The sequence below is a fragment of the Argiope bruennichi genome, chromosome 6, assembly GCF_947563725.1.
Source record: "Argiope bruennichi chromosome 6, qqArgBrue1.1, whole genome shotgun sequence".
NCBI classification, from domain to species: Eukaryota; Metazoa; Arthropoda; class Arachnida; order Araneae; family Araneidae; genus Argiope; species Argiope bruennichi.
The window spans coordinates 34,148,158-34,166,549 of NC_079156.1; the positions used below are offsets into that span (position 1 = coordinate 34,148,158).

The following is an 18,392-nucleotide window of genomic DNA, read 5'->3' on the forward strand; positions in this document are numbered from 1 at the left end:
ATAATTTCTTATATAATTGTAAATTCTGTAAATAGTTATTTTTGTTTCGTTCTACTACTGTAAATATTTTTTTTAATTAAATAAAATTCCCGTAACATGCCTACCAAACCGTTCAGTGACCAGAATGGTCACGGATACGGGGGTATGAGACGGCGTTCTGTTCTGTTAAAAAGTGCACATGTCCAGCAATCCTGCAACAGACCATCCACGCATCAAGATCCACCAAAACCTTCTGCTCCGCCGCATATAATATCATAAAATATCGAATAATGCTTTACAATATTGTACATTATTGTGCGCTTTCTTACATTAGATTCTACATCAAAGATACCATTATTAACTTGAAAAATTAAATATAAATTATAATAAATTTTTTGACTAATAAACGTTTTAATCTACTTCATTATACATATCACAAATGGAATTTTAAAAAAACTTACTTTTGCCTCCCTTGTCTCCTGCACCTATTTTTAGGAAAAAAACACAGAATGAAAAAGTAATTCACTAACACAACGGATTATTAGGATCATCATTACACCATATTTGTAATATATACAGAATGGACGAAAAGTACAACATTGATTATAATTATAAAATAAAAATTTTATCAATTCAAAAATAAGATACGACAAAATCCTTATAAATGAATAAGCCAATGCATTGCGTTAAAGATATAGTCAATGATATAAAGCTTTTAAATAAATTGATTGATTAGTTTTACGGCATTTTATTATAGAGATTAATAATTGAAAGATAACTACCTGAACTTAGGATGGCAGCCTAAGAAAACTTCTTAAAGTTTCTGCTGTCAGTTTGAAATCGTCCTCACATAAAATATTTTATTTGATCAGGAAAGGTCACCTGATATTGAATTTAAAATATATATCGAATAAACTGTTTTATAATAACTGTTTATGTGTTATAAAGATGTTTTCATTCGTTCTCTCGCGCAGTATCCCATGCTATTAAAGAAAAGATCAACGCGTCTCTACATCCAAAAAAATAATTGTTATTAGAATTTGTTTATCATGATGGGCCGCAGTGGCCTGGTGGTAAGGTCTCGGCTTCGGAACCGGAGGGTTTCAGGTTCGTGACCCGATTCCACCGAAGAACCGTCGTGTAAGTGGGTTTGGTTCACGCCAAACATCCTCCCGGTGGTGTGGAGAGGGCAGTATCAGCTCAGGTGTCGTCCTCGTCATCTGACCGCGGTTCAAAATTACAAGGTCCGTCCCAAAATAGCCCTAGTGTTGCTTCAAACGGGACGTTAATATAACCAAACTTGTTTATCATGATTTAATATTGGATAGGCTACGTATATGATTAAAAATCATCGAAAATTGGATTCACATCTTGTTTTAACAAAGTTTAAAAAATTCATTTTGATAAGATAATATTGAAAAATTTCTTCCGATCAGTCTAATCTTACAAAAATTAATTCTTGAAGTATCTTAAATGGAAAATTCATAAGCTCAAGTCTGAAATATTTATCATCTGCCCACATCTGGCCTGCTTTTATTTAACAAACAGTTTAGTAATAATGGTATAGTAACAGCGCCTTGGCCTAAATGTATAATATTCAAGAATTGATTTCTTTAAATATATATCGTGTAAGCTATCTTGCTACTGTTCCATCCATTGACTCTCCAAGTTCTGGGAAATAGATTTTTGGCCAGTTCAGATGTAGCACTGATACAGATCGCTTGTCGGTAACCATATTTGAATGAAAATCTGACTCTATTTGAAAATCACATGATCCATTCCGTAGTCACATTAATCAACATATTCTGTAACTAAATTGAAAGATTTAAAACTTTTAACTCCCCTGCAAATGATTATTGCATATTCAACTATTTGATTGATTGACAAGGAATCTTATTCGATTCAATTAAGTTATATTCAATTCCCTCTTCTTTGAATGTAAGTTTTATTGCTCCGTGCATATTTCGTAAAACAATTTGATTTTGTCATGATTTGTTGTGAGTGTGTATTCAGAGTATTGTAAAGAAATCCATACTTTAAGGCGTCTTTTCGACTTGACGCAGGCGTGAGAGTTTCCATTGATACATCGTTTGAAATCAGCCAGATACATTAATGGAGAAAACTGCTTCGTTTGACCTTGAATGTTTAAAATGTTACTGACCTACTCGTCACTGACCATATTTAAATAAAAATCTTATCCAGTTTAAAATTCACATGATATTTTTATGCTATATTTATGTATTTTTTTTCTTTATAGCGAATAATCATATAATGTTTTCGCCACGACCTGTTAGACCTCTTTTTCATAACGTTTTTTTTTCCTGCCTTACATTTGAAATATCTCAAAATCTTTTAAGTCATCCTGTATATTAATATAATTTCTTTTTCGAAATAGTAAAGCTGACTATTCGTCTTAAAAAAACTACTATCGACTTTAATTCATATTATAAATATCATACAAAAATAATAATTTATTACCTATTTCGCATCTGTCATTATAACAATGTGGATTAAGAAATAAATGGAAACAATCATCTTACTCATATAAATAGTGAATTTTACCATAATAATGGTAAGCTAAAGTTTTTTTCGATTTTTCGATTATCACGATAATTTTTCAATTCATGTTTCTTTTTTTAAAAAAAAAATGACCTACTGCTTACTAACAATAATTTCTTTTCTAGACTGGCAGATTGTAATAGAACATTGAAAGACTCACCACCGTTGTCGTCCCCAGAACCGCCATTTCCACCACCACTGCCGTCATCACCACCATCATCACTGTTGGATCCATCACCATCACCGGCATCGCTGCCACCACTATCACCTAAATTAGCAAATAATAATTAAATAGTTTACATTTTTAAAAAATGAATAGTGGAATTGAATGAGGCAGACTTAGAACAAAACTATTTGGAAACCTGTGGAAACTGCATTGATTTCAAGTTTCAAATTTTTGTTTTGTAATATCATCGCTTAAAAGCATAGATGAATTTAATTCAAAGATAATGCAGCAAATTTATCCTATAGAAAAATTTTGAATAATGCTCATAGGCTGAGGACTTCTATGTTAAACCTACTGAATGGCAAATGTTTAATAACAAAACGTTTAATAAAAATATTGAAAATATTAAATACGGTGGAAATCTTAATTTTATGAAAATTACAAGAAGTGGGGTATTTTTCTAAATAGCTAAGAAGCAATGTGATGTAATAAAAATGAATGTAAAACACAGCATTTATGATTAAAAATTTTAATGCAATTAATAATTTTAAAATATTCTAAGGGCTTATTTTTCATTACTGGGAAGTCAAATCGGTCTTACTTATTTTTTAAAATTGTGAAGAAAACAAAAACATATACAAATATTATAATGCCATAACAGCAAATAAATGTATCCCATATAAAAATTTCAAAAATTTATAAGCTTTTTTTTCTTGTTTTAAGTACTAAATCTTTCGAACATAATTTCGAGAAATAATTTTGCCACTCAATAAAATAAAACAGTTTTATCAGAATAAATTGAAGAAAAATGAAAGAAACGTAATGTTCAATACTTATCATTTAAAACCATTCTTTTCATGTAAGTTTTATGTAGTGTTTTATGAAGCAATCGAAAGTCCATCAACGATTTCAATTCCGATTACTGCATTTTCAACAACACAATTGGTATTTCCAATGTCTAAGTAATGGGTTTCTCACAAATCGAAAGACCGAAGCGGTAAAAATTAAATGTCCTGTTACTACCTTATTGTAGAAGGATATAATAGCACAATCTTCCATAGCACTTAATTAACGCAGAAGTAGAAAATAAACTATATACTTAAAATATGGTAATTTTAAGAGTAAACCTAATTATAAGAAAGGTGGTTTCATTCAATATAGCAATTTGGATATCTACAAACACTAGTTACAATTCATCCGCATAGAGCACGTTCAATATTGCTTGTTGAATGTTTATAGTTGTATTACAAATGTTTTAGTCATAATGTAATCTCTTATTAGTAACCTCTTGTCAGTAATCATTATTTATGCTTTAAAAAGCTATACCTGGAGTTTCAACACATGAATGATTAGATACAAAACCATTAAACTTGTAAAGGAATATAATAAAAAAGATAAGTCTGTTTTGAAAATTCGTGCATGCCAGAATGGAAAGATATTAAATAAATGCCAAACATGCTGGAAGTACCTGCACCATCTCCTGCTCCGCCATCTGAACCTCCACTTCCATCAGAATCCCCTCCTTGCCCATCACCTCCTCCGCCTCCTGGTCCTCTACCATTAAATATTCCTGGAGGTAATCTATGTATTCGTCGACCACGATTGTTGCCACCTCCTAAAATAAGTAATACCAATGAATTTGTATTTATAGTTTTAGGATGCCGATAATTTAATAAGATCTTGAATTTAGAATAAGTCTAAAAGTTTTACTGGAAACTGATAAATCTGGCTCTGGCCGGGATTAAAGTCCTATTTCCTATGCAGTTTTTTAATGTAAAAATATTTTTTCTATAAAATATTACGATTATTTTTTATAGTCTAAAGTCCTCTATTTTTGCAGTACAGTATTATATTGTGTAATCCTCGATATTTGAAATACTAATGTATGTAAACGCTTTATTGGAAAACAACACAAACTAGGCGCTCTAAAATGGATTAAAATGAACGAAAAAAATATAAGAAAGGTATGCAGAAGCTAAGTTCTGTAACGTAATAAAAAAAAGGAAACGATTATTTGAAAAATGTTTTTGCCGCGTAAGAAAACACAATGCTTACGTTATTTCTTAAAATAGATCCCACCATTTTTGTAGCATTCATTATGATGGGACACAAATTTTTGTATACCGAAATAAAGATGCTGCCTTGGCAAATGAAGAAGTAATCAGGAAATTTGAGGTAAATGCATTGATAGTGTCGTAATGCCATACTTTCAGTTCTTCTTAATCATCATCAATCGATCATTATTGTCAATTTTGAGAAAATCATCATCAATCAATCAATAAATCAATCCATTGATCTATCGATCAATATCAGTCTTGAGCAAATCATCATCAATCAATCAATCCATCGATCAATATCAGTCTTGAGCAAATCATCATCAATCAATCAATTGATTGATCTATCGATCGTTATCAGTCCTGAGCAAATCATCATCAATCAATCAATCGATTGATCTATCGATCATCATCAGTCTTGAGAAAATCATCATTAACCAATCAATCGATTGATCTATCGATCATCATCAGTCTTGAGCAAATCGCATCAATCAGAGACAACCACCCAATTCTTCCCTCATAGTAAACATTTTGACATTCCTTATTGATACTTCTCGCTCATTTCCCGATCATGCAATCCCTCATCGGATTTGGCTCGTAAAATTCACAAATTTATCTGTGAATTTCTATTGGTTTAATATTCCATCCATTAAAAATGTGGATGATACGGCGTAACTCGCATGCGGCAGGATATTCAATCTTTATTTTCCCGTATACGCAGTGTACGAGAAAAAGTATAGTAATCGTCAAAAAATTAGAACTCAAAATACATCTTTTTAACACATTCAGCCTGCAATTCTACGCAATACTCAGCGATTTAAAAAGGATTTCTATTGATCGCTAATAGAAATCATTACCAAGTGATTCAGAAAAGCAGACGCGCATGCATAAAATCGCAAATTCAATTTTCTCACTGAAAAAAAAAATTAAAAACGGAACTTTGTTTCTGGATACCTCTTATATACTACAGTCGCTTTAATAGTTAGAAAGAAAATTAATCAGATGCCATGTTCATCAGAATTACCTGGAGCAGGTCCTCCATCAGAACCTGAGTCATCGATCCCGCTGTTTCCTCCGTCTCCATCCCCTCCTCCTCCTGAGCTTCCATCTTCATCATAATCCCAATCATCACTAGTTCCTTGTTCTCCGTTGTTGGGTCTTCCTTGACGATGTTTAAGGAGCCATCGTAATCTGGCTCTGTCGTCTCCTCGGATAAATGTATCAAAAATTTAATTTTTATATGTAATATTGGAATACAATTTAATATAATCATGATATTAGAATTTGAATATCCTTGTATATTATCTAGTTATTCAGTGTTCCATTTTAATCATCATTTGGCTCTAATTAATTCAAAAACTTCAACTGTAAATATCGGATCAAATTTAATTTATAAATAAAGCAAATGTGATATAAGCTTTTATTTCGTTGTTTAGCAAGGTATCAAGATTTAAAAATATTAACCGTAGATTCACCATAAACTGATTCGCCGTTCAATTGGTGTCGCCCAATGCAGATTTCACCTCTAAAGCGATTACCAATGATAATATTTCATTAAAATGTTTGTGTGAATTTTTGTTTATTAACCCTTTGTACTCAAATTTTGCCTTTTACTCACCATTCAAGACGATGCATCATTTTGACGTTTTATTTATTTATTTTTCAACTTTTATTATTAAACGCTTATGATGTCATGTATATCAGAATTACCTCCATCAGAACCTGAGTCATCGCCCCCGTCGTTTCCTCCATTTCCATCACCTCCTCCTCCTGAGCTTCCGTCTCCATCTTGACCATCACCTCCTCCACCACCTAGCAATTCGCCGTTAAATATTCTTGGACGTAATCTGCGCATTCGTGGACCACCACTGTTGTTGTCATCTAAAATAAGCAGTGCTAATGAATTTAATTTATATTTATAGTTTTTAGTTGCAAATAATTTAATAAGATCGTGAATTTAAAATTTGAATACATCTAAATGCTTTATTAGGAAATAATACAAGTTAACTACTTTAAAACGGACTAAAATGAAAAGAAAATATATATGAGAGGTTTCCAGAAACTAGGTTCCATAAAGTAATTAAGAAATAGAAATGATTATTTGAAATTCATTTTTATTGTATAATGAAATATAATGTTTAGACTATTTCTTAACATAGTTGACAACATTCTTGCAGCATTCCTCAAAGGGGAACCTGAATTTTTATATGCCGCCGATGCATAAAAATGCCGTCTTTGGTGATACAAAAGTGAATAGGACATTTAAATAAAATGCATTGAAAGGTTGTCATAAAGAATTATCAGTTCTCCTTAAACCTCTTTAAAAAAAAACATCATCAACCATCATCAAAACATTATCTATCAATCAATCAATCAATTCCTTATCATCATCAATCACAGATAACCACTCAATAAGTTCCTCATAATGAACATTTTCACATGCTTCATTGAATCTTTTCACCTATCTCACTACCATCGAATCACTCATAGCTTTTTGTTCATAAACTTCACAAATTTAATTCAAAATTTAAAATCACAAATTTATTTGTGAATTTTAAGCCTAAAAGTTCCAAGTCTTAAAAAAAAAATGATACAAATCGAATATTTCGCATGAGGCGGGATATTTGATTTTCTTAAAGTGGTTTAAACTGTCAGCATGCAGTCGACGCAGTACCCGCAATCTAGAAATGATTTCTATCGTTCGCGAATAGAAATCATTACGAAATATGTCGGCAAAGTGGACGCGCATGCGTAAAATCATGACATGACCACAGCACAAATACAGTAAAAATTGAGAAGGGGACTTAGTTTCTGGATAATCATCGTATATACGACAGTCGCTTTACAGATTAAAAAGAAAATTAATCAAATGTCTGTTCATCAAAACTACCTGGAGCAGGTCCTCCATCAGAACCTGAATCACCGCCTCCGCTGTTTCCTCCGTCTCCATCCCCTCCTCCTCCTGAGCTTCCGTCTCCATCAGAATCCCCATCTCCACCAGCTCCTTGTCCTCCGCGGTTGGGTCTTCCTAGAAGATGTTTAAGGAGCCATAGTAATCTGGCTCTGTCGTCTCCTCGGATAAAATGTATCAAAAATGTAATTTTTATATGTAATATTGGAATACAATTTAATATAATCATGATATTAGAATTTGAATATCCTTGTATATTATCTAGTTATTCAGTGTTCCATTTTAATCATCATTTGGCTCTAATTAATTCAAAAACTTCAACGGTAAGTATCGGATCAAATTTTCTTTAAAAATAAACCAAATGTCATATAGGCTTTCGTTTCGTTGTTCAGCAAAGTATCAAGATTTGAAAATATTAACCGTAGATTAACCATAAACTAAGTAGCCGTTCAATGAGTGTCGCTCCAAGCAGATTTGACCTCTGAAGCGATTATCAACTATAATATTTCTTTAAAATGTTTGTGTGAATATTTGTTTATTAACCCTTTGCACTGAAATTTTGAATTTTACTCACCATTCAAGACGGTGCATCATTTTGACGTTTTATTTATTTATTTTTCAACTTTTATTATTAAAAGCGTATGATGTCATGTATATCAGAATTACCTCCACCATCTCCATCAGAACCTGAGTCATCGCCTCCGCCGTTTCCTCCATTCCCATCTCCTCCTCCTCCACCTGGGTTTAGATCTCCACCAGAATCCCAGCCTTGACCACCACCTTGTCCTCCACCTGGAGAGCCTCTAGGTATCGGCCGACGAGCACGCTTGTTGAATGCTAAAATAAGCAGTGCTAATGAACTTAATTTATATTTATAATTTTAGAGTGCAAATTATCTAACAAGATCGTCAATTAAAAATTTGAACTTATTTAAACGCTTTATCGGGAAATAACAAAAGTTAAGTGGTTTAAAGCGGGCTAAAAGGCAAAGAAAAATATGCGGGGTATCCAGAAACTAAATTCAGTAAAATGATAAAAAAAATGACAGGATTAGTCCAAAAATAGTTTTATCGCATATTGAAGTATAATGCTTAGTGTATTTTTTAACATAGATGCCACCATTTTTGAAGCATTCATCATAAGGGGGAACACGAATTTTTGTAGTCTCCTATTGCAGAAAGATGCCACCTTAAGTGATGAAGAAGTTAACAAGAAATTTTAGGAAAATACGTTGACAGTGTCATAATGGCATAGTTTTAATTCTTCTTAATCTTCTTCAACAATTCATCATCAATCAATCGATCATCATCACTTTTCAGCAAATCAAAATGGCATAGTTTCTTTCTTCTTAAACTTCTCAAACAAATCATCATCAATCTTCAACAAATCCTCATTATCATTTTTCAAGAAATCATCATCAATCATTTAATCGATCGTTCATCATCATCTTTCTCGAACAAATCATCGTCAATCTTCAGCAAATCATCATCAATCAATCGATCGATACCATCAATCTTTACCAAATCCTAATCAATCAAACGATCGAGCATCATCATCAAACATTAACAAATTATCATCCATCAATAGATCCTTCATCAGCGATCTTCAACAAAACATTGTCTATCAATCAATCAACCAATTGCTTATCATCATCAATTAGAGATAACCACTCAATAAGTTCCTCATATTGAACATTTTCGCATGCTTCATTGAATCTTTTCACCAATCTCACTACCATCGAATCACTCATAGCTTTTTGTTCATAAACTTCACAAATTTAATTCAAAATTTAAAATCACAAATTTATTTGTGAATTTTAAGCCTAAAAGTTCCAAGTCTTAAAAAAATAAATGATACAAATCGAATATTTCGCATGAGGCGGGATATTTGATTTTCTTAAAGTGGTTTAAACTGTCAGCATGCAGTCGACGCAGTACCCGCAATCTAGAAAGGATTTCTATGGTTCGCGAATAGAAATCATTACGAAATATGTCGGCAAAGTGGACGCGCATGCGTAAAATCATGACATGACCACAGCACAAATACAGTAAAAATTGAGAAGGGAACTTAGTTTCTGGATACTCATCGTATATACGACAGTCGCTTTACAGATTAAAAAGAAAATTAATCAAATGTCTGTTCATCAAAATTACCTGTTAAAAAATTACCTCCTCCATCAGAACCTGAATCATCGCCTCCGCTGTTTCCTCCGTCTCCATCCCCTCCTCCTCCTGAGCTTCCGTCTCCATCAGAATCCCCATCTCCACCAGCTCCTTGTCCTCCGCGGTTGGGTCTTCCTAGACGATGTTTAAGGAGCCATAGTAATCTGGCTCTGTCGTCTCCTCGGATAAAATGTATCAAAAATGTAATTTTTATATGTAATATTGGAATACAATTTAATATAATCATGATATTAGAATTTGAATATCCTTGTATATTATCTAGTTATTCAGTGTTCCATTTTAATCATCATTTGGCTCTAATTAATTCAAAAACTTCAACGGTAAGTATCGGATCAAATTTTCTTTAAAAATAAACCAAATGTCATATAGGCTTTCGTTTCGTTGTTCAGCAAAGTATCAAGATTTGAAAATATTAACCGTAGATTAACCATAAACTAAGTAGCCGTTCAATGAGTGTCGCTCCAAGCAGATTTGACCTCTGAAGCGATTATCAACTATAATATTTCTTTAAAATGTTTGTGTGAATATTTGTTTATTAACCCTTTGCACTGAAATTTTGAATTTTACTCACCATTCAAGACGGTGCATCATTTTGACGTTTTATTTATTTATTTTTCAACTTTTATTATTAAAAGCGTATGATGTCATGTATATCAGAATTACCTTCACCATCTCCATCAGAACCTGAGTCATCGCCTCCGCCGTTTCCTCCATTCCCATCTCCTCCTCCTCCACCTGGGTTTAGATCTCCACCAGAATCCCCACCTTGACCACCACCTTGTGTTCCACCTGGAGAGCCTCTAGGTATCGGCCGACGAGCACGCTTGTTGAATGCTAAAATAAGCAGTGCTAATTAATTTAATTTATATTTATAATTTTAGAGTGCAAATTATCTAACAAGATCGTGAATTAATAATTTGAACTTATTCAAACGCTTTATCGGGAAATAACAAAAGTGAAGTGATTTAAAACGGGCTGAAAGGCAAAGAAAAAAAATATACGGGATATCCAGAAACTAAGTTCAGTAAAGTAATAAAAAAATGAATTAGTCCAAAACCAGTTTTATCGCATAATGAAGTGTAATGATTAGTCTATTTTTTAACATGGATGCCACCATTTTTGAAGCATTCTTCATAAGGGGGAACACGAATTTTTGTAGGCTCCTATTGCGGAAAGAGGTCACCTTAAGTGATGAAGAAGTTAACAAGAAATTTTAGGAAAATACGTTGGCAGTGTCATAATCGCTTAGTTTTAATTCTTCTTAATCTTCTTCAACAATTCATCATCAATGAATCGATCATCATCACTCTTCAGCAAATCATAATGGCATAAACTTCTTAACCAAATCATCATCAATCTTCAACAAATCCTCATTATCATTTTTCAAGAAATTATCATCAATCATTTAATCGATCGTTCATCATCATCTTTCTCGAACAAATCATCGTCAATGTTCAGCAAATCATCATCAATCAATCGATCGATACCATCAATCTTTAGCAAATCCTAATCAATCAATCGATCGATCATCGTCATCAAACATCAGCAAATAATCATCCATCAATAAATCATTCATCAGCGATCTTCAACAAAACATTGTCTATCAATCAATCAACCAATTGCTTATCATCATCAATTAGAGATAACCACTCAATAAGTTCCTCATATTGAACATTTTCGCATGCTTCATTGAATCTTTTCACCAATCTCACTACCATCGAATCACTCATAACTTTTTTTTCATAAACTTCACAAATTTAATTCATAATTGAAAGTCACAAATTTATTTGTGAATTTGAATTAGTTTAAAATTTCAAGCCTTAAAAAAAGAAATGATAGAATGTAACTCCCTTGAGACGGGATATTCGATTTTCTTAAAGCAGTTTAAACGGTCAACATGCAATTGACGCAATACCCGAAATCTAAAATGATTTCTATCGTTCGCGAATAGAAATCATTACCAGATATGTCGACAAAGTGGACGCGCATGAGTAAAATCATGACATGACCACAGCACAAATACAGTAAAAATTGAGAAGGGAACTTAGTTTCTGGATACTCATAGTATATACGACAGTCGCTTTACAGATTAAAAAGAAAATTAATCAAATGTCTGTTCATCAAAATTACCTGTTAAAAAATTACCTCCTCCATCAGAACCTGAATCATCGCCTCCGCTGTTTCCTCCGTCTCCATCCCCTCCTCCTCCTGAGCTTCCGTCTCCATCAGAATCCCCATCTCCACCAGTTCCTTGTCTTCCTGGACGATGTTTAAGGAGCCATCGTATTCTGGCTCTGTCGTCTCCTCGGATAAAATATATCAAAAATTTAATTTTTATATGTAATATTGGAATACAATTTAATATAATCATGAAATTAGAATTTGAATATCGGTGTTTATAATCTAGTTTTTCAGTGTTCCATTTTAATCATCAATTGGCTCTAATTAATTCAAAAACTTCAACTGTAAATATCGGATCAAATTTTCTTTATAAAAAAAACAAATGTCATATAAGTTTATGCTTCGTTGTGTAGCAAAGTATCAATATTTGAAAATATTAACTGTAGATTAACCCTAATTTTGACGTTTTATTTATTTATTTTTCAACTTTTATTATTAAAAACGCTTACAGACTGGTAAAAAGATAAAGATTTATTTTAAAGAAATTAAATAGTTAATTTTTTCCTTAAGGAAAAAAATTTGAAAATAAGTTGTATCAATAGTTTTCCTGACACAAACTGTTAATTATCTCTTTTTCTATAGTTTTCTTCTAAAATTTTGTTCATGTGCTCTGGAAACAGCTTGTTGCATCATGCTTTTTTGTGAATAATAATAATAATAAATCTTTTGTTTGCTTACTAAAGATTTATTTTCCACACCTTCCTCTGAATTTGAGCAGCGTACTTGTTTTCGGTCATTTCAACTAATATATATGAATATAAAATATAATTTCTTTTAATGATGATAGTGCAATTAAAAGATTTAACGCTACTTAGCAAAGGAAATAAAGGAATAATTTCAGAATCATCTGTCCTGAAATTAAAATAAAATAATTTGGATTGGAAAAACTGTACAGAAATACAATTGATATCGTTGGAAAAGTAAAATTTTGAGTACTAAGGTGGTGAATGAAGAATAATTTTCTCCAAAATTATAACTGTAACCCACCTTGATCATCACTTCCATCTGCTCCTGGTCCTGCACCACTTGGACGGCCTCTAAACCTCCACGTTCCACCAGTTTGGTCACCACCTGAGATAAGTAGTGCCAGTAAATTTAATTTGTAATTATAATGATGGGATGTAAATAATTTTTTAAACGCTTGATTTTAGTATTTGAAAAATAAATCTAAAATTGTTACTGCAAAATAGCATAAACTAATTATTTTAAAACAGAATAAAGGTAAAGGAATATATATAAGAAAAATGCTTTAATTATTAGAAAGAAAGAAATAATAACCTCCGTCTCCATCAGAATCCCCTCCTTGATCGGCACCTCCACCAGCTCCTTGTCCACCACCGTTAGGTTGTCCTACACGGCCTCTTGGGATCCGCTGTCCACCATCTTTGCCGCCTCCTAAGATAAGTAGTGACAATGAATTTAATTTGTATTTATAATATGGAGATGCAAATAATTTAATGAAATCGTAATCTTAAAGTTAAAATAAGTTCTGAAAGTTTTACTGGAGAATAAGACAGGCTAACGGCTAACTGACTAGAAAGAACAAAAAATGAGCCAACCGCTTTAAGGGTTAGAAAGAAAAAAATTTTTAAGTGACTTGTTTATTAGAATCAGCTATATCAGTTCCAGAATCTGAACCACCACCAGTGTCATTCCCACCTCCTCCATCAGCACCTGCATCTTCTCCGGCTCCTTCAGAAGGGCCGCGGTGACCTGGTGGTAAGTTCTCGGCTTGTGAGCCGTAGGGTTTCAGGTTCGAGACCCGATTCCACCGAAGAACCGTCGTGTAAGGGGGTCTGTTGCACGTTAAATCCGTCATGCCAAACGTCCTCCCCCTGGTGTGGTGTGGTGTGGTATGGCGTGGAAAGGGGGTGCCAGATCAGGTGTCGTCCTCGTCATCTGACCGCGGTTCGAAATTACGAGGTCCGTCCCAAAATAGCCCAAGTGTTGCTTTACAACGGGACATTAATATAACTAAACTAAACTAAACCGCCTCCTTCAGAATCCCCATCTTGACCAGCACTCCCATCAGCTCCTGGCCCTCCACCACCTGGGCGAACTCTAAACCTCCACACTCCACCATTTGGGTCACCTGAGGTAAGCAGTAGCAATTAATTTACTTAGTACTTTTAAACTCAGGATGGAAATAATTATATAAAAGCATATTTTTATACTTTCTAGAAGTCTGAAATTTTAAACCTTGGTGTTTCTTAAACGAGAATTATCAAAATTAATCTTTTTAGAATAGACTATGAGAAACAAATATCTATGGCATTGCGTCGAGATTTAGAAAGAAAAAATAATTATCAAATTTACCAACATTACCTAAGCCTCCGAAGTTGAAACCACCTAAATTTCCACCTTGACCTCTTCGATTATTTCTTTTAGGGATTCTCCATCTCCAAAGTCCTGGACTTGTTGGTCTACTTTTCTTGCCACTTTGACCGGCTTCTGAAATAAACAATATCAGTAAATTTAATGAACATTTATATTACAGGAAGGCAAGTAATCTTCAGAAATTATTAAAAAAATTAAAATTAAAGATATTCTAAACCATAATTACCTGCACCTGCGTCTGATTTCCCACCTCCATCTGCTCCTCCAATTGGCTTTCCGCCTTGACCGGCATCTTTTCCGGTTCCTTCATCTTTAGCCTTTTTATTTACTTTAGGAGCTTTTCCTATCAGAGTTTCAAGACTTGGCAATTTATCTTTCTTGCCACCACGATCAGCTCCTGAAATAAGCATTATCAGTAAATTTACTGAATATTTATATTACGGGAAAACAAATAATACTCCTGAAATAATTAAAGATATTGTAAAATTAAAATATTATAAATGAGAATTACCTGCACCTGCGCCTGGTTTTTCACCTCCACTGGTACCGGAATCATCTCCTGCACCTGAGCCGGCATCGGTATCTGAACTAGCTCCTGCTCCTGCTCCTGCACCAGCATCCGCATCTGATCCAGCTCCTGCGTCTGAGCCGGCATCTGAATCTGAACCAGCTTCTGCATCTGCACCAGCACCTGATCCTGCGCCTGAGTCGGTGCCTGCACCAGCACCTGATCCAGCTCCTGCGCCTGATCCGGCACCTGAATCTGAACCAGCTCCTGCACCTGCACCAGCACCTGATCCTGCACCTGAATCTGAACCAGCTCCTGCACCTGCCCCAGCACCTGATCCTGCGCCTGAGTCGGTGCCTGCACCTGCACCAGCACCTGAACCTGCACCTCCACTTCTCCCAGCGCCTGAATCGGCACCTGCACCTGCACCAGCTCCTTGCCCTCCACCGTTGCCCCTTCCTAGACGGCTTCTCCAATTCCATCGTGTACTTCTAGGAGGTCCATTTGGATTGTCACCTTGGCCAGTTCCTGAATAAGCAGTGTCAATAAATTTCATTTTTATAGCAAAAAAGGAATAGAAATTTCCTTGAAAATATTTAATTTAAAAGCAGAATGGTTGAATATTACGATAAATAGAAAAAAAGTTAAATACTTTGTAGCTGATTTCAATGGGTAAAAAAGTTCGAAATTGTTTCTCAGACAGTTAAAAAAAAGTAAAATTTTTAATTTAATGACATATAAACATTACCTGCCACTATGCCTCCTCCAGAACCTCCTCTCCCACCTCCAGTTGAACTTTGTCCTGTTCCCGTTCCAGAACCTCCACCACCTCTCCCAAAGTCTGATCCTGCACTTCCTCCTCCGCCGCCGCCTGAACCTGAAGCTGCGCTTGCGCTTGCTCCTGCACTTCCTCCACCTCCTCCGCCTGAACCTGAAGCTGCGCCAGCGCTTGCTCCTGCACTTCCTCCTCCTCCTCCGCCTGAACCTGAAGCTGCACCTGCGCTTGCTCCTGCACCTCCATCTGAACCTACGCCTGTTCCAGTTGCTCTTCCTCTGCCTCCACCTGAACCAGTTCTTGTTCCAACACTTGAAGCACCACCACGGCTGCCACCATTCCCACCAGTTCCACCACCTCGGCCACCACCTGAAATATCAAAATTTATTTAATCTTTTTTGAGAAACACTGTTAAGAAAGTATAATTTTAAGTTACTTTATACTTTTAGTTAGAAAATTTAATTATTTATTATCTACCACCAATAAATCTTGCACTCCTCTTCGACTTTATCCATTCCTTTAAGTATAACAATATTAATTATTTTTTCTTTTTTACCTATTTCTGAAATAACTGTAAGTGGTCAAAATATGGAAAAATTGAAACTCTTACTAACATATAAATAAATCGCACACAAGTGAAAATAATTAGCATTTTAATCCACTAGTGGCATTGAAATTAATTTTTTTTAGATTTCTTTTGCAACAAATTTCCTTAAATAGCAATCATTAGTACTTCCAAATGACGGAAACAAGCAAACTGGCAACAATATGAATTGCCAAATAAATTTGTTATTTAACTCTAATAAGGTATAAAACGTGTTTTATTCATTATCTACATTCAAATATTATAAAAATCATGTATTTCATTTTTACTTTCTAGAACCCCTTATATACCCTTACCCCTTCAAGAATTATTGCCTAGATTGTCTTACATCTAATGGTAAAATCTGCAATAATATATTATATAAATTTAGTCTTAAATAAATATATAAATTTCTAAACTTTTCAAATTCTTTATACACTTGATTATCGAATAGAAAAAAAACAGCAATGTTTAAAAATTGAGGCAACTTAAAACTTTTCACTATTATTTGATTCTGATGATTGACCTTAATTCTAAGTACTTTTCTAAAGCCTTTATTAAAAACAAGCCTTACAACGAAACCTATACAAATTGAAACATAAGCTGAATCTTCATGTATTGATAATAAGCCGAATATTCATATCGATAATGAGGTAAAAGTGATTATGAAATATAACAAACAACAATGAAGACAATTTGAATCTCACCACAAGAATGAAATATATTATTATTAAGTGTAAAATATTGTTAAAAACTAATTAAAAATATAAAAATTATATAAGGAAAAAAATTACATTTATTAAAAGATAATTTTTAGTCAGTAAAAATGTTAGTTAATGTAAAAGTCATTTTTCTATTATCTTGGAAAAAATCAACATTTCGCTTCAATTTTAGTTAATTAAAATTTCCAAAATCTCTCTCCGAGATGTAAATTTTCACTCTGCAAAATATATTCTTGCTAAGTATGGTAGATCTATGTCAAACAGTTTTGGCTTTAAAGCGTCAATAAGCACACAGGCAAGCAAATATTCATTTTTAATATTAGTTGAGAAGAGGATATTTCTGCATTAATTAGTCTATGAAGATCAAATGTTAACAAATAAATATTTCATCTATCTGTTGTTTTTTCATTTGAAAAATGCTTAAAATAAAGAAAGATTAGTTTTCAATAATTTCAAGCGGTACTTCTCATTTGAAAAGTACTTTATGAGATAGTATATGACTATAAATAATCTAAAGCTCAAAACTGTAATTAGTGTGGCAAAATTTATTGATTAAAATCTTACTTCAGCTCTTGCATTTGCACAACGATCTGACTAATCTGACATAGTCAGAAGTTTGAGGTGTAGGTTGAACATAAGTTCAAAAGAAGATAAAATGAAGTATATCAAATATTAGTTTTTATAAGACGAGGTAATTCAGGAAATAATTTTTCCATGTGTCATAAAAAGGAACAAAATATCATTACCTGGAAGCATTTATTGTAAAAGATGCAACAGTATTTAAACCATTTCTCAACATTTGTGATTGTAACAAATGTCATGAAATTGGGATAAATCTCTGCAATCCACAGTTATTAGAGTCTACTGAGATCAAATGAGTAACACTTGTCTGCAAATATTTGTCTATGCAAAACGACTGATTGCACAAGAAATTCTTTAAGTGCAAGAACAGATGGAAGATATTGAGAACAAGATCCGGACTTCTTATGTACAGCTGACCGTCCCGCCACTACAGAATGAAGCAGTATCAACAGGATATGTTGTGGCCCGACTGCTGTCTTTATCATAACCCGTCCATAACACCGGCCGATTCACCGAATTAACATCATCTTCGAGGCGTTTGGCCTCCTCCACAAAGTGGTAAGTTTTTGAATTTCCTCTTCATCATCATCTCGAAGACCTATCAATCTGTCAAACGAGGAGCAGGTCACCACTTTAAGAAAGTCTCCTCAAAACGAGATCCGGACTAGAAGATGAATAGACAAACGACTTTGCAAAATACTTTTTTTTTTTCAAACGAAATGAAAATCAATCTACTTTGCTTTTCTGCAGCAAAATTTTTTTGGAATTCATGGGTTTGTCGTGAATCAATATATCAAAACTACCGAGCATTCCACGCCTCTTGTGCGAAATTGAGAGTGGAATTTTTGACAG

General features: G+C 33.7%; 1 protein-coding gene across 8 annotated transcripts in view; it reads right to left on the reverse strand.

Moving 5' to 3' along the window:
• The window catches only part of LOC129971331 (uncharacterized PE-PGRS family protein PE_PGRS54-like), a 49,250-nt gene that overhangs the window by 4,109 nt on the left and 26,749 nt on the right, over positions 1-18,392 (reverse strand). For 2 of the 8 annotated variants that reach the window (XM_056084989.1, XM_056084984.1), the window contains 16 exons: positions 15,627-16,022; positions 14,882-15,406; positions 14,597-14,767; positions 14,359-14,484; positions 13,312-13,428; positions 13,021-13,104; positions 11,983-12,156; positions 10,516-10,686; positions 9,823-10,011; positions 8,336-8,506; positions 7,649-7,831; positions 6,469-6,639; positions 5,783-5,965; positions 4,173-4,319; positions 2,699-2,806; positions 441-464 (listed from right to left, as the gene is read on the reverse strand). In XM_056084989.1, coding sequence (XP_055940964.1) covers positions 441-464; positions 2,699-2,806; positions 4,173-4,319; positions 5,783-5,965; positions 6,469-6,639; positions 7,649-7,831; positions 8,336-8,506; positions 9,823-10,011; positions 10,516-10,686; positions 11,983-12,156; positions 13,021-13,104; positions 13,312-13,428; positions 14,359-14,484; positions 14,597-14,767; positions 14,882-15,406; positions 15,627-16,022 — 2,940 coding nt within the window. The remainder of the gene's footprint in view (positions 1-440; positions 465-2,698; positions 2,807-4,172; positions 4,320-5,782; positions 5,966-6,468; positions 6,640-7,648; positions 7,832-8,335; positions 8,507-9,822; positions 10,012-10,515; positions 10,687-11,982; positions 12,157-13,020; positions 13,105-13,311; positions 13,429-14,358; positions 14,485-14,596; positions 14,768-14,881; positions 15,407-15,626; positions 16,023-18,392) is intronic. The other 6 variants (XM_056084985.1, XM_056084987.1, XM_056084990.1 and 3 more) reach the window with 6 other exon arrangements.